The 15,853-nt window shown below is 40.4% G+C and overlaps 2 protein-coding genes across 6 annotated transcripts in view; both read left to right on the forward strand.

Moving 5' to 3' along the window:
• Positions 1-15,853, forward strand: part of man1a1 (mannosidase, alpha, class 1A, member 1) — a 137,079-nt gene that overhangs the window by 105,538 nt on the left and 15,688 nt on the right. For both annotated transcript variants that reach the window (XM_051874098.1, XM_051874097.1), the window contains exons 6-7: positions 8,351-8,474; positions 8,908-9,001. In XM_051874098.1, coding sequence (XP_051730058.1) covers positions 8,351-8,474; positions 8,908-9,001 — 218 coding nt within the window. The remainder of the gene's footprint in view (positions 1-8,350; positions 8,475-8,907; positions 9,002-15,853) is intronic.
• LOC127501860 (PE-PGRS family protein PE_PGRS5-like) lies at positions 90-8,343 on the forward strand. Of its 4 annotated transcripts, XM_051874102.1 has the most exons (3): positions 90-3,874; positions 3,956-3,982; positions 4,037-8,343. In XM_051874102.1, exons 1-3 carry the CDS (start codon positions 3,498-3,500, stop codon positions 4,629-4,631), a joined length of 999 nt encoding a protein of 332 aa, XP_051730062.1. In that variant the 5' UTR covers positions 90-3,497; the 3' UTR covers positions 4,632-8,343. The 4 variants fall into 4 exon arrangements, with proteins under 4 accessions (XP_051730062.1, XP_051730059.1, XP_051730061.1 ...); XM_051874099.1 differs by having other exon boundaries at positions 90-3,982; XM_051874101.1 differs by having other exon boundaries at positions 3,956-8,343.

The raw sequence follows: 15,853 nt of genomic DNA on the forward strand, positions 1-15,853 counted from the left end.
TGAACATAATGGTTATTCTAGACTACTTCTAGACCAAATGTGAGCATACATTTACTCATTTACTACTTCTCCTGTGTCTTATTCTTCTGTATTCCAGAATGGCAGCACAGCTGAAAGACTTGTTTATTTGAACTGCACCCTCTACTGTACAGGCGTGAATTTGCATTTCCTTCAGCCTGAGGCTTATTCATTTCACTTTTGGTGTGAAAGGGCTTTTATATTTGCCTTTATAGTTGTTATAAAAACAAACAAACAGCCCAGATGAGAAGAAGTAACGCAAAAGTAACGTAACGCGTTACTTTCCATAAGAAGTTACTAAGTAATGTATTGCTTTCAAAAGTAACTTTCCCCAACACTGTTGATATCTTTATAATAACCTCAACTAGTACAAACTGCTGGATTTCGTCCTCTGCATATAAGCTTAATAAAGCCTGAACTTCATCGTGGGTCCATTGGTCGTATTTTTTAAACTCCATTGTTGATTCGAAGAGCAATCAACTCTGCACACACCGCAACAGACTTTTAAAAATGGTGGTTGAAATAAAATGCTGCGTGGAGTCAACCAATCAAAATGCTGCGTGAACTCAACTAATCAGCATGTCCCACCACCAAAAGTTCCTGAACTTTGAAAAAGTCCCACCGCCAAAAGTTCCTGAACTTTGAAAAAGTACTACCAAGCAAGCAGGGACTTTCTGAGAGGGGAATTTTTACACAGAACTTCATTTAGACCCTGGTCCCTGTGGTCGAAACACACCAAGTACCACTCCAAAGTCCCTAGTTCCTGGGGAAGTTCCTGCTGTGGAATCGCAGCTTATGTAACTTTTGGCCCTCTAGCAGTTAAAAACAAAACTGCATGCATTTTGCGGAAGAACATTGTTTTGGTTGTGCTCCGGCTCTGCATGAAGGATGAATATGACCCTTCACAATAGATAATGCTTTACAATGAACTATCTTAGAGAGCTATACTTATGGCAATTTACCTCTTCAGTAAAATACCTTACTCACCCGTTGAGTATAAAAACACCATCTCCACGTCGCTTTTACAACATTAAGCCAATGTTGATTCTGGTTTTATTACGAGCTCTGTCGCATTCTCTTTTTGCCAGCAGACTCTCGGCTGTTTTCCCCAGAGGTTCGAGATTTAACGTGTTCCATGTCAACCTTTCTCGCTCGTTGTGACAAAATACATATGCCACTCCCACACCATGCACATGTCAAAGTATCCGGAGCAACTTTTCTCAATTTACAGAAAAAATGAGACACGCACGGGCGAGAGACGTATTTAAGGAATTTTCTGTGAAAACCATCCCATCAGGTCTAAATATAAACACTTATAATATGTTTACCATAGTGAATCAGGGTAAAACAAAAACACGATTTGGAAGAACTGATTATCTACTGGATCATTGTTTAAATTTTGTTAATTTTGACCCAAAAAAAAGTTACATAGTGTACCTTTTAACAAACATTATATAATTCTTAACAAATCAGTGGTTCATGAATATTCAAATGTAGAAAAAAATATGAATCAAACATTTATATTTTTAATGTATTTTAACTAATGATATGTTAAGTGTTATATATGTGATAATTTGTTGTTGATGAAAGTTATTATAAAGTTAGGTTCACAGTTTAGGGTCACTAAGAATTTTTTTTTTTTTTTTTTTAAAGAAATTAACTTTTATTTAGTAAGCATGCATTAAATTAATCAAAAGTGTAACAGTATTACTGGTTTATCTGTATTTTTGATCAAATAAATGCAGCCATGGTGAGCATAAGATACTTCTTTCTAAAACATTAAAAAATCTTACCAATCCCAAACTTTTGAATGGTAGAGTATACTCTGATATTTAAGTCCAGACACTGAAAAACATCCAAATATTTGGGCGCATTCTTTGTTGACTTTGAAAAGCAGCCAATCACAGTGTAATTTGAGTGATAGTATTACATGTTATATTAAAAGTTTTGTTCAGGTGTCAGATGTCACTGAAAGCATTTTCACATTAGCACACAGCAATTTCCTCACACAAATACCTGCACTGTAGAGCCCTGCAGCATGTGTAACATGCAGAGGTCTGTAGTGCCAGAGGCAGATCAGCATTGTGTAAAAAATGATGACATTGGTAGCAACACTCCAGAGGTGTTTGCACGCATTTCCTGCTGTGGCCTGAAATATGAGGCCTTTACCTCATTTTTTGTTATTAAGAATTCACTGCCACAGGCTAGAAAATATCCTCTTGTGATCAGAATGGCTGTTCATTAATTATACAGATGTGCATAGAATTCTTTGCTGTCAAATTGCATCACACATAGAAAAACATTAACATTAAACCATCCTCCAAATGAAACCGTACTTTAGCACTTTAGCAGTACTCAGTTCCTCCTGGTCAGAGCTATTGTGGGTAATTTACTGTTTTAATGACATAAATATCTTACACAGTCTGTTTTGTAGAATTAGGCTTTAAAAATAAAGTGGAAAGTGTCGTTCTTTTAAAGCTGTGATTACGTGTCATTACTCAGCAGTAATTTATCTTCATAATTGGTGTGGAGACAGAGGCCCGTGCAGAGCGGATCTGCTGTCGGGGTAGTAACAGCTGGTCAGGAGACGTGGCGTAGTGGTGGCTTCCTTTTCCAGGCCGGAGTTAAGTTGTCAGCTTTTAGTTGGAACCGTGCCAGTGAAAATCAATAAAGACGGCTCTAATCACAGAACGAGAGCACGGCCCCTCTACAAAATAAGGCTATGAAATCAACTTGGCAACCATGTCAGACGTGGTGTGATTAATTATGTTTGAATAAACTCTAGTCTGAAATTAGTCTGAACTTCAGTGACATAGTAAATAAAAAGCAGGATGTGAAACTTGCAAACTAGGGATGAGCAAACGGTAGTTATTTTATTATTTATATTTGTTTTCTAAGTTTAGAACTTGCATCTGTAAAACTAAATAAAATGAGTGTGGAGGGGGATAATTAATCCAATAAATAAATAAATAATATATTTGTACATACATTTATATATTTGTATATACAGGTGCTGGTCATATAATTAGAATATCATCAAAAAGTTGATTTATTTCACTAATTCCATTCAAAAAGTGAAACTTGTATATTATATTCATTCATTACACACAGACTGATATTGTAATGATGGGTCGAATGCGTGAGGATCCATTTGCAGCTTGTTTATTAAAAGTACTTACAGAGTAGACAGGGCAAAGGCAGAGACACAAACAGGGACAGGCAATGGTCGAGGCAGGCGGCAGACAAGCAGAGTAAAGTCACAGGCAATGGTCAGGGCAGGCGGCAAACAAACACAGTCCAATAAACAGTCCAATGGCAACAGAAATACAATCCACAAGAAAACGCTCAGAAGTGATCACCGGGGCAAATCAAGACTTCGCAAAGGGTGTGTGTGTGTGTGTGTCTTAAATAGTCCAGGTAATGATCTGCAGGTGTGTGTGGCAATTGGTGATTGGTGCATGTGATTGGAAGGGAGGATTATGGGAAGTGGAGTCCAGGAACTGACAGGAACAGACAGTGATCGTGACATAACGCCCCCCTTCCGGAAGGCGCGTCCTCGCGGCGTAAATGGCACAGATAGGGAGGGGGGGTGGATACATTGGAGACCTGTTGGCAGACGGGAACGGGGTCTCCAATGCAGGTCCAGGAACTCAGGCAGCCACGGGGGGTCAGGTGCCACGGGCAGCCACGGCGGGTCAGGTGCCACGGGCAGCCACGGCGGGTCAGGTGCCACGGGCAGCCACGGCGGGTCAGGTGCCACGGGCAGCCACGGCGGGTCAGGTGCCACGGGCAGCCACGGCGGGTCAGGTGGCTTGGGCACCCACGGCGGGTCAGGTGGCTTGGGCAACCACGGCGGGTCAGGTGGCTTGGGCAACCACGGCCGGTCAGGTGGCTTGGGCAACCACGGCAGGTCAGGTGGCTTGGGCAACCACGGCAGGTCAGGTGGCTTAGGCGGCCACGGTAGGTCAGGTAGCTTGGGCGCCCACGGCAGGTCAGGGTCCGTAACCGGCCACAGCAGTTCACAGGCGGTTGAAGACCGTGGGCGTGTAAGGTCCCCACCCGCAAGCTCAAGCAATTCGGAGGCCGCTGATGATCGCGGCCGTGCAGGGTCCCCACCCACAAGCTCCCCACCCTCAGGTATATGGCCCCCCCCAAAAAAGTTCTTGGGGAATTCAACGGAGGCCGTGGCGGTTTCGTGGGTAAGGAGCTCGGGTGGCGCCGGCAGGGCGAGGAGCTCGGGTGGCGCCGGCAGGGCGAGGAGCTCGGGTGGCGCCGGCAGGGCGAGGAGCTCGGGTGGCGCCGGCAGGGCGAGGAGCTCGGCGACGGCCTCCGTGGCCGTATCAGGAAGAGCGGGCTGCTCTGGGACGGCAGCGGACCGCTCTGGGACGGCCTCCGGGCTTACAACGGGCTCTGGGACGGCCTCCGGGCCTACAGCGGGCTCTGGGACGGCCTCCGGGCCTACAGCGGGCTCTGGGACGGCCTCCGGGCCTACAGCGGGCTCTGGGACGGCCTCCGGGCCTACAGCGGGCTCTGGGACGGCCTCCGGGCCTACAGCGGGCTCTGGGACGGCCTCCGGGCCTACAGCGGGCTCTGGGAAGGCCTCCGGACCTTGAGGGATGGAGGAAGCCTTCTTCCTCCTCCTCCTCCGTTTACATGGTTGAGGCGGTGGCTCTATGCCTACCTCCTCTGTGGGCGCTGCAGCGGGCTCATGGGTTGAAGCAGACTCACAGGCTGGAGCTGGTTCTGGAGTGGACTCACTGGCTGGAACGACCCCTGTGTTGCCAGACACTGGCGGGGCGGCCATCTTGCCCGTGGGCACTGGCAAAGCGGCCATCTTGTCCATAGCATCCAGAGAGTTTGAGTGCGTAGCAACCGGCGAGCTTGAGTGCGTAGCAACCGGCGAGCTTGAGTGCGTTGCAACCGGCGAGCTTGAGTGCGTTGCAACCGGCGAGCTTGAGTGCGTTGCAACCGGCGAGCTTGAGTGCGTAGCAACCGGCGAGCTTGAGTGCGTAGCAACCGGCGAGCTTGAGTGCGTAGCAACCGGCGAGCTTGAGTGCGTAGCAACCGGCGAGCTTGAGTGTGAAGCGGCCGGCGGAGGCTTAGGAATGCCAGCCGCTCGTACTGAAGTCAGCGCTGGATCAGCCACACTGGAACGCAACCCACTCCGCTCCCAAACAGATCCAGAGACGTGATGTAATTCTAGAAGATCAACGGAGACTTGACTTGGCTCTGGAAGATCAGCGGAGACATGATGTGATGATGTTGTGGCTGCCATTTTGTGAATGCTCTCTTTAGAGGCAGCCATTACATGGGGGGACGAGGTGTCGCGTTCCTCCGCGACACCCACAGTAAAAAGTGAACCAACAGTAAGCAGGGCAAAGTCCAGAAATTCCACGAACGACCCTCGGGGACCATTAATAAGTAAGTAGTCCTTCAATGGTTCGTTTAATCCATAGCCAAAGAAGTCAATGAGGGCACAGTCAGGCAGGTCAGAGAAATAGGCAATGTCTAGAAACTTCTGAATGTGGTCCTCGAGTGTACAATTACCTTGCCGAAGGCGGACGAGACGTATTGCTGGGTCCATGCTAAGGCTGGAAGCGCTCGTAGAAGCTGCTGGATCGTTTGATGGCGAAGTCTTCTGTAATGATGGGTCGAATGCGTGAGGATCCATTTGCAGCTTGTTTATTAAAAGTACTTACAGAGTAGACAGGGCAAAGGCAGAGACACAAACAGGGACAGGCAATGGTCGAGGCAGGCGGCAGACAAGCAGAGTAAAGTCACAGGCAATGGTCAGGGCAGGCGGCAAACAAACACAGTCCAATAAACAGTCCAATGGCAACAGAAATACAATCCACAAGAAAACGCTCAGAAGTGATCACCGGGGCAAATCAAGACTTCGCAAAGGGTGTGTGTGTGTGTGTGTGTCTTAAATAGTCCAGGTAATGATCTGCAGGTGTGTGTGGCAATTGGTGATTGGTGCATGTGATTGGAAGGGAGGATTATGGGAAGTGGAGTCCAGGAACTGACAGGAACAGACAGTGATCGTGACAGATATATTTCAAATGTTTATTTCTTTTAATTTTGATTATTATAACTGACAACTAAGGAAAATCCCAAATTCAGTATCTCAGAAAATTAGAATATTACTTAAGACCAATACAAAGAAAGGATTTTTAGAAATCTTGGCCAACTGAAAAGTATGAACATGAAAAGTATGAGCATGTACAGCACTCAATACTTAGTTAAGGGCTCCTTTTGCCTGAATTAATGCAGCAATGCGGCGTGGCTTGGAGTCCATCAGTCTGTGGCACTGCTCAGGTGTTATAAGAGCCCAGGTTGCTCTGATAGTGGCCTTCAGCTCTTCTGCATTGTTGGGTCTGGCATATCACATCTTCCTCTTCACAATACCCCATAGATTTTCTATGGGGTTAAGGTCAGGCGAGTTTGCTGGCCAATTAAGAACAGGGATACCATGGTCCTTAAACCAGGTACTGGTAGCTTTGGCACTGTGTGCAGGTGCCAAGTCCTGTTGGAAAATGAAATCTGCATCTCCATAAAGTTGGTCAGCAGCAGGAAGCATGAAGTGCTCTAAAACTTCCTGGATTACGGCTGCGTTGACCTTGGACCTCAGAAAACACAGTGGACCAACACCAGCAGATGACATGGCACCCCAAACCATCACTGACTGTGGAAACTTTACACTGGACCTCAAGCAACGTGGATTGTGTGCCTCTCCTCTCTTCCTCCAGACTCTGGGACCCTGATTTCCAAAGGAAATGCAAAATTTACTTTCATCAGAGAACATAACTTTGGACCACTCAGCAGCATTCCAGTCCTTTTTGTCTTTAGCCCAGGCGAGACGCTTCTGTTGTTCAAGAGTGGCTTGACACAAGGAATGCGACAGCTGAAACCCATGACTTGCATACGTCTGTGCGTAGTGGTTCTTGAAGCACTGACTCCAGCTGCAGTCCACTCTTTGTGAATCTCCCCCACATTTTTGAATGGGTTTTGTTTCACAATCCTCTCCAGGGTGCGGTTATCCCTATTGCTTGTCCACTTTTTTCTACCACATCTTTTCCTTCCCTTTGCCTCTCTAGTGTGCTTGGACACAGAGCTCTGTGAACAGCCAGCCTCTTTTGCAATGACCTTTTGTGTCTTGCCCTCCTTGTGCAAGGTGTTAATGGTCATCTTTTGGACAACTGTCAAGTCAGCAGTCTTCCCCATGATTGTGTAGCCTACAGAACTAGACTGAGAGACCATTTAAAGGCCTTTGCAGGTGTTTTGAGTTAATTAGCTGATTAGAGTGTGGCACCAGGTGTCTTCAATATTGAACCTTTTCACAATATTCTAATTTTCTGAGATAATGAATTTGGGATTTTCCTTAGTTGTCAGTTATAATCATCAAAATTAAAAGAAATAAACATTTGAAATATGTCAGTCTGTGTGTAATGAATGAATATAATATACAATTTTCACTTTTTGAATGGAATTAGTGAAATAAATCAACTTTTTGGTGATATTCTAATTATATGACCAGCACCTGTACATAAAACATTTACATGTTTTTTTTTCCATGTTTTTTAAAGTTTCATATGCTCACCAAGGTTGCATTTATTTGATCAAAAATACAGTAAAACAATAATATTGTGTAATATTATTACAATTTAAGATATGTTTTTTTTGTTTTTTTGTTTTGTTTTTACAATGTAATTTATTCCTGTGATGGTAAAGCTAAATTTTTCAGCATCATTACTCCATTCTTCATTGTCACATGATCCTTCAGAAATCATTTTAAAATGCTCAGTATTGATAAATCATTATTATCAATGCTGAAATCAGTTGTGCTGCTCAATATTTTTGTGGAAACCATGATACATTTTTTTTCAAGATTCTTTGATGAATAAAAAGATCAAAAGAACATTTATTTGAAAGACTTTTTTTTTTTAAGTATTTTTATTGCCACTTTTAATTTAATTTAATGCATCCTTGCAGAATAAAAGTATTAATTTCTTTAAACAAAACAAAAACTTACTGACCCCAAACTTTTGAACAGTAGGGTATATTTAAATGCATGTATTTCTGACTCTGAATCAACTGAAATTCTTACCAATAATACTACCGTCCTCAATCCAGTCAAATCTCAAGTCCTGCCATATTTCTCACTGAATATGCGGTTTTCTTTGCTCAGAAATATATCAAATTGTTCAGTTCAAGGAAAATGGCCAAATTTGACTGGTTGAAGGTTTCAGAGCACAAAATGTTTGTACACACAATCCATGATTGCTCAGTTGCTCAAATAATCCTGATCTCTCTTCATTTCCTCTTCCTACAGTGGGATCGGCAGAAACTGGCCATGGGCGTCAGGAGGAAGCAGCATTCTCGCCGAATACGGGACACTGCATTTGGAGTTCATGCACCTCAGTGCACTTTCCGGGAGACCAGTTTTTGCTGAGAAGGTGAGCAGCAGTTCAGGCGTTACGCTTCTACAGTGCATTAAACCCCGTGCTGAACTAAATGTGAACTTGTAGCGGTCATGAACTGTTAGAAGAGCTGACCACAGTGACCCAGAATGACCTCTGCTTGTAGCAGTTTTATTGATGCTCGTTTCGCTGCAATTCTCAGATCTGATTTCTCACCGAATGAGTCCGCTGACCTGACCTGCAATATAGACACAGACAAATGACACTATTACAAGCTCTGAATGAGGCTGTACAAACTGTGAAAGTGACCTAGTCTATAGATTTATGAGTCTGTCCCCTGTAGGAAGACATTGGTCGCATCAAAGAGGCTGTTTACTACGTTTTCAGTGGCTTACTGTAGTGGATGAGCTTAGCTATGGCTTAATAATTTGATGTGGTGATATAAGCGATATGTGCTCTGCTGTTGCAGGTAATGAACATCAGAAAGGTGCTGAATCGGCTAGACAAACCTCAAGGATTGTACCCGAATTATCTGAACCCTAACAGTGGACAGTGGGGCCAGCGTAAGTCCAAAAACATGCACACATACTGAAGAACTTCAGAAGTATTAGCTGAAATGTAATATGTTCAAGAAATTGCCAGTTTTCCCAGAAATGTCATGATTAAAATGAGTGGCTTTATCCATAAGTTGTCTAGCAAAATGCTTTCTTTGAGTGGAATTGATTTACAAGTGTTTCTCTTTGAGATAGAGTGCTGATTTGTACACAAAATACTCTCGTGGTGACACTCAAAGGCAGATTCAAGACAATATTTGTAGTGGATTGACAGAGACTAAACTTTGGGAAGTGATTTGTGTGTTTTGAATGCTTTAGTTGAATTCAGCAGGAGGGACAGCAGAAACACACTCTGGCTGTCTGTTGTGTGCCACATTTTCTCTTTAGGGTCTCTGAATTAAAGGAACATATTCTTTGTATTTTTAATGTTAATATATAATATAAATTTATAATTTGTGTTTGATACCTGTAGGGGTGGGTGACCTACCAGTAGAAACGATTAACTCGATCACAGGGTGGCTGCGGGTTCTTGAAATGTCTTAAAGTTTTCCTAATAAAAAAAAAAAAAGTATTAAATTGTATTAAATTCAGATTCGATGGGTCTTAAATGTTTTTGTGACTCAAGTGACTGTTTAAAAAATGTATTTAGTATTGAATCATTCATTCAAGATATTTGTTAAAAAAACCCTGATTTATCCAGTAATGAAACAATGAATGACTTATAAGTGAGTCATTGAATTATTTATTCAAACCGTTTTTTTTTAACAGGTCATTCAGATTCATTAAACTTTTTTAATAGAATGCAGCAATTTACATTTATCAGAACCTCTTGTAAATTACGTTTTTTTTTTTTTTTTTTTTTTTTAGTAGTCTGTTCAGAATCATTGGAGAATCGTGATCTCGTTTTGAAACCAAAAAAATCGGGATTTTTAATTTATCCAGAATCGTGCAGCTCTAAGATATTGTCTTAAATTTTATATACGGTGGTATTAAAAATGTCTTAAATTAAACTTGTTTATATCTGTAGACACCCTGGTAGAGATTTTGGATTATCTTCTCTATCGTGGTTACGCTCACGTGACATTGCTGTGCTGCGGCATCACGAAAACGTATCATTTGAATGCATTTTTAAGCCTTGCGGTTAAAAAAAACAAGTGATTTTAAACCGTTCAAGCACAATAAGCATTTTGGTATATGTGCATGCTGTCTGAGTGCGCACATCTGCAATGCGTACATAAAGCCAATGCTCATAGAGTGCGTGAGTACTGAACCAAGTTGTTTTTTGCACCTTATTGGGCTTGAATGGTCAAATACACACACTCGTGTGTCAACATGCCCTTCTTTGCAAGTATCCTCATAAACGCAGTTGTTTATGTCTTAAGTGAACGTAAATAGTTGAGAAGGAAAGCACATGTATCCGTATATTAGATCAGTGCAATCGGTCTTAAAGTGACAGCAGCCTAATATAACTGTGGCTGTCTGTGTCATTAATGTTAATCAAACAATCTCATTGCTCTTGACTGAATCACTTTTATAACTTTAATAAGAATAAATGTGTTGAATTTACACAATGAAGGCTAGTGTTTTTGTACATTTTAATACTTTATAGAATTTATGTAGTGGGCCTATTTCTATAGGCCTATCTAGTGCTTGAAGTTTATTTAATTGGTATCTTTGTTCTATTGTAGTTTTTTTTTTTTTTTTTTTTTTTTCTATTTCTAGTGCTTGAAGTTTTTCAGGTAGGTCTATTTCATTTGTGTCTTTGTTCTATTGTAGTTTTTTGTCCTATTGCTTGTAATTAGTTTCTTTGTTCCTCACTGACTTTTTTTTATGCTTATGTTAGGATAATATTAGTTTTAGTAATTTTTAACTGGTGATGAGATATCTTGATATAAGATTTTGGTCTTATCGCCTACCCTTAGATAGCTGGATGTCTCTTGTAGCCATAGTTTTTACATTTGTTTACATCAGACAGCCAATTCCTGCTGTCTGCATTTTGCCAGAATTTTGATTATCTGCATAAAGTCTAGTCCAGATAACATGGTTATTCTGGTCACAACCTTCCAAATAGACAAGAATGATCTACATGGTAAAATAACCAACCACAGTTTGTGTTTGGAGACAAAATCCCTGAGGGCAAAGCAGAACATTATTTTCTTGCTACCGAGTTTCTTAACTGAAACTCATGAATGTCTTTCAAAACTTTGAAACCATGAACTGCTCAAACTTTGGCAAGACCAGTGACAAGTTCTCCTTGTGGAAGCCTGGGAACTTTTAAACATGGCTTTGCTTCCCAGCAGACTGATAGAAACTTTGCATTTCCATTTGGAACTGCCGATTGCAGCCAGCTTTTGACATTTTTTGGGTGTAATCTGGATCAGACAGTTCAATGCCGTTTGAGGCTGAGGCTAGACAGCTGGCAACCCTGAAACTGTCAAGAAATGGCACAACTCTCTCTCACCACATCTTCATCTTGCTTTCAGGGTTAATTATGCAACACAGGCAGAAAAACACACACTCTTCTCCTTGCGTTCATCCTCTAGATCACACGTACATCAATAGTTTGGGATGTTTTATGCTGGTCTCGAGGCAACCGGAATGACGACTTCAGCGAGGCCTGCTCTGCAGTGTTAGGCGGCTTTCGTGCCGTCCTCGCTCCGAGGGATTTATTGGTGGCTTAGTCTGGAGAGCAGTGCTGTCTTAACTTCATGGTCAGTGATGACGCAGGCGCTTGATGATGAAGAGCCAGAGTAGAACAAAGATACTGCAGTGTGTGTAGTTGGGATAGCACAGGACCACAAATTCTGATGGAGGAATGTCGCCGCAGAGTGAAAAAAGGGAGAGGCTTTTGAGTTGTCAGAATGTAGCAATCAGAAACAAGGTTTCTTTTTTGTGCATTGGAGCAAGTCCTTCTTTTTTAGCTTTGACAAAAGTCGTTTGTTTGGATGATCGTAAACAAAATGATCTGAGATGGCAGCAGGCCGCAGGGAAGATGGGATGATAACATACAGCTGCACTTAAAAATAGCTGTCAGTCTTTTTACTTCACACAAGTAGCCCAGAACAGTCCTGAAGGGCTTTCCATATGGGTCAGTTGTCATGTTTGGGTTTGAGCAGCTAGTAGCTCCAGGGTTGACCCTAATGAAACAGCAACATAAAACATTCTATATATTCCACCATCTACCCTCCTTTTACACTTCCTCTCTTTTATCTTTTTTCCCCCCTTATCCTCGTGCATGAACTTGGTTTATGTTGTCAGGAATTCAGTGTGTTTTAAAGCAGTTTGTCTCTTTGCAGTTTAACTTCATATGTGCGACTTGACAAAAGTTCCAAAACAAGTAAGCTGTTTTCTAAGGTGACATGAAATGAAATCTCATTTTAAAAAAAAATAAAAAATAATAATAATAATAATAATAATAATAAAAAATAAAATATTATAAAGAATTTATTCTAATTCTATTTTTTATTTTTTAAATTTAAATATTTTTACATTTTAAAATTAAAACTTTTTTTGTAATTAGTAAATTATTAAAATTATTAAAATTATTTAAAAATTTTTATATTTTAATTATAATTATTTATTATAATTTATTCTAATGACTTAATTGACTCTAAAATGTAATTTACTTTAAAATTATATTTTAAAAAAATGTCTCTCTCTTTTTTATTTTTTTTTTTATTATTATTTTTTTTAATCCATACAATGAAAGTCAGTGGTATCCAGTGTTTTGAATCACATTGACATCCTTCGAATTATTTTGAGTTCCACATAAGAAGTCATACAGGTTTGGAACAAAATGAGGGTGAGTAAATAATGGCATTTTCATTTTTGGGTGAACTATCCCTTTAAAGGAATATTGTATCCAAAATTGAAAAAAAAAAAAAAAAAAAAAATACAATCTTTCATTTACCCTCATGTCATTCTGTGAAACACAAAAGAAATTTGGTAATTTTATCACTTTGCATTTTGCTTTCGGTGAGCTTTGTTTCTAAGAGCAAAATGTGGAGATATTGTAGAGTATCAGACATGCATGTAGTGTGCTTCAGTGCTGCACAGAGAGGCTTCACATGTTCTCAGTGTCTGTTGGATAATAAGCTCAGCTGGTCTTCAGGTTTTGCTCAGGAAGCACATCAAGAGCTGACAGCAAAAACTCCTGTTCCCTACTGTCAAGCTTTTACCAACAGAAGACCTCACAGCTCCTTTTCACAACGAAACCCTTTTACCAACAGTGCAGGACAGTTTGGAGTTTCTATGTGATGTGTCTGTGTGCTAATATTACGACAGAGGCGACAAGCCATCTTATGTGACTAAGAAGTTAAATCTTCGAGGACAGTGCTGTTCAAAATCAGGCCTGCGGGCAAATCCATTCTGCCACGAGTTTATCAATGACCTCCTGCTAAAATCTTTTATAGACTTTCTTTTGAGAATTCAGTACCTGCTTCTGTGCCTGTACTGCAAGAGAATGAAACTACTTCTCCCATTAAAATAAATGAAGCACTTCAAGAGAGAATGCTCTTGTCTACACTTAGACAAATGACTCAAAACAAAATGTATTTTTTATATAGAAATGAATACTTTTATTCAGCAAGGATGCATTAAATTAATCAAAAAATACAGTGAAGACATTTACATTGTTACAAAAATATCTATTAGTAAATGCTCTTCTTTTGAACTCTTTATATAAAGAATTGTGTGAATTTAAAGGTTTGTTTTGTTTTGTTTTGTTTTTGTTTTGTTGTTTTGTTTTGTTTTTTTTTCAACATTGATAATAATGTTTCTTAAGCTGCAAATCAGCATATTAGAACGATTTCTGAAGGATCATGTGACACTGGCGACTGGAGTAATGATGCTGAAAATTCAGCTTTGCCATCACAGGAATACATTTTAAAATATATTTTAAAATAGTTATTTTAAGTGTAATAATATTTCACAATATTACTGTTTTTACTGTGTTTTTGATCAAATAAATGCAGCCTTGGTGAACATATGAGACTTCTTTTAGAAAAATCTTACTGGCCCCAAACTTATACACAATCCACTTTTACATGGTGTTTGGACATAAATGTGTGTTGGCAGTTGTGTGAACAAAAACCACCCTACAATGATAAAAATCCACCCACTCCTTTTTTTCTAATCCCCATGATTTTGGCTGCGTGAGATTCTCCAGTTTTGTTGTTGTTGAGTATCCGAAGCGCAAGCTGTTAAAGGAGGCCGGGAGCAGCAGCTCATTTGCATTTGAAGGGACACACACACAAAAACTGTGTTTTTTTTTTTTGTTTTTTTTTTTTAACTTCAGACATCAGAGACTTATATTACATCTTGTGAAGAGGGACATAATAGGTCCCTTTTTAAATAAGTTTTCATGTAAACACCACAGCAACCATCTAAAAACATTCTAGGTGAGTTTTACATGGACAGCAATCACTCACTTTGTCTTCAGAATGTGTAAAAATCTAGTTTAGCAAATGCCTTGATAGTGGGCTAAAATGATTTAAATGAAATTTTAGTACCTTTCTATTTTATAAATGAACATACAAAGTTTAGGTTATAAGCCTACATCTTTAACCACTAAGATTCATTTGATAAAATGAACTACCTGCATTGTATCTAGCGAAATCCTAGATAAGGCAGGTCTGTGTGCGCAAGGAGAAAATAAATGTGTATGTGTGTATGTGTGTTTCCAGGTGGCACGGTGAATGGGCAGTCCGTTCAGTGCTGTCCAGTCCACTGTGTGTGAGAGATGAGAATCTGTGGGTCGAGGAGCAGCACTGTTGTGTGATTGTCTGATTGATGATCAAGCTCATGAATATTTATACCTCATTAAGCACTTGTTTGTGTGATAGATACATCAAGAGAAATTGAGTCACAGTGCAGACAGCCGTAAAAACTACTCTTCAGGAAAAGCGCACAGAAAAGAAAAACAAGCATTTTGCTTTAGTTTAAGTCTTATTTCAAATGTCAAAGGTGTTTTTATGGTACTCATTTTGCACTCAGCTAAATTTCTGAATTAGGCAGAATTCTGTTAATCTTCCTCAGGGATATTCAAATTACGCAGCTCAAGGGCCAAAATATACACCAGGGGCCAGTGAATAAAATGACCCGCTAATAGCCGATAATTGACTTTTATATGGTTTTAAAATGTGCAATAACCAACAATTACAGCTACATGTGCTACATCAGCCTCATATTATATCCATTCATAAGTGCTGGTCAGACCCTTTTCATTTTCCAAAACAATGTAGATGTATTTTAGTTAGTATATATTTATTTTATTTAAATGCATTAATAATTCTTAAGATTATACAATTTCATAAATGTATGCTAATGTCTCAACATCAAATGTTTGAAACCTTCACAAATCAATACTTAATGTTCAAGAAACATTCACTATAATTCATCTGTAAAATCAGTAATGGCACTATCTCATACTAATTGGGTGCATCAGTCCATTTTGCTTAAAGGTGCAGTATGTAGGATTTATGTCCGCTAGAGGTTGCTAGAGGCCTATTCTTGATGACGCCAAGTTTGAGCGTGGAATCTTGGGACAGGTGGTCTTCACCTCAACAGCCAGTGGAAAATAATAGGGATAGGACTCGGGAAGAAATCATGTTCATGGATGCGATTATTAACGTTATTGTAGTATGAAGCAGAGCAGGACCGAAGTGTTGTGGGAGCTGAACGAGGCCGCTGGAGCGATTGCGCAACACACGCCTCACAAGCAGCGGAACTTTTATTATGCCACAGTCGCCGGCGCCGCTTCCGCTTTTCCGGTCATGAGTATGAGGTAACGCAGCTCTGTTTATCATATTAGATTCATTTGAGAATGTTGAAAATGATGTTATAACGTTACTCTGTGCGTTC

Source organism: Ctenopharyngodon idella, chromosome 20 (genome assembly GCF_019924925.1).
Source record: "Ctenopharyngodon idella isolate HZGC_01 chromosome 20, HZGC01, whole genome shotgun sequence".
Taxonomy (NCBI): Eukaryota; Metazoa; Chordata; class Actinopteri; order Cypriniformes; family Xenocyprididae; genus Ctenopharyngodon; species Ctenopharyngodon idella.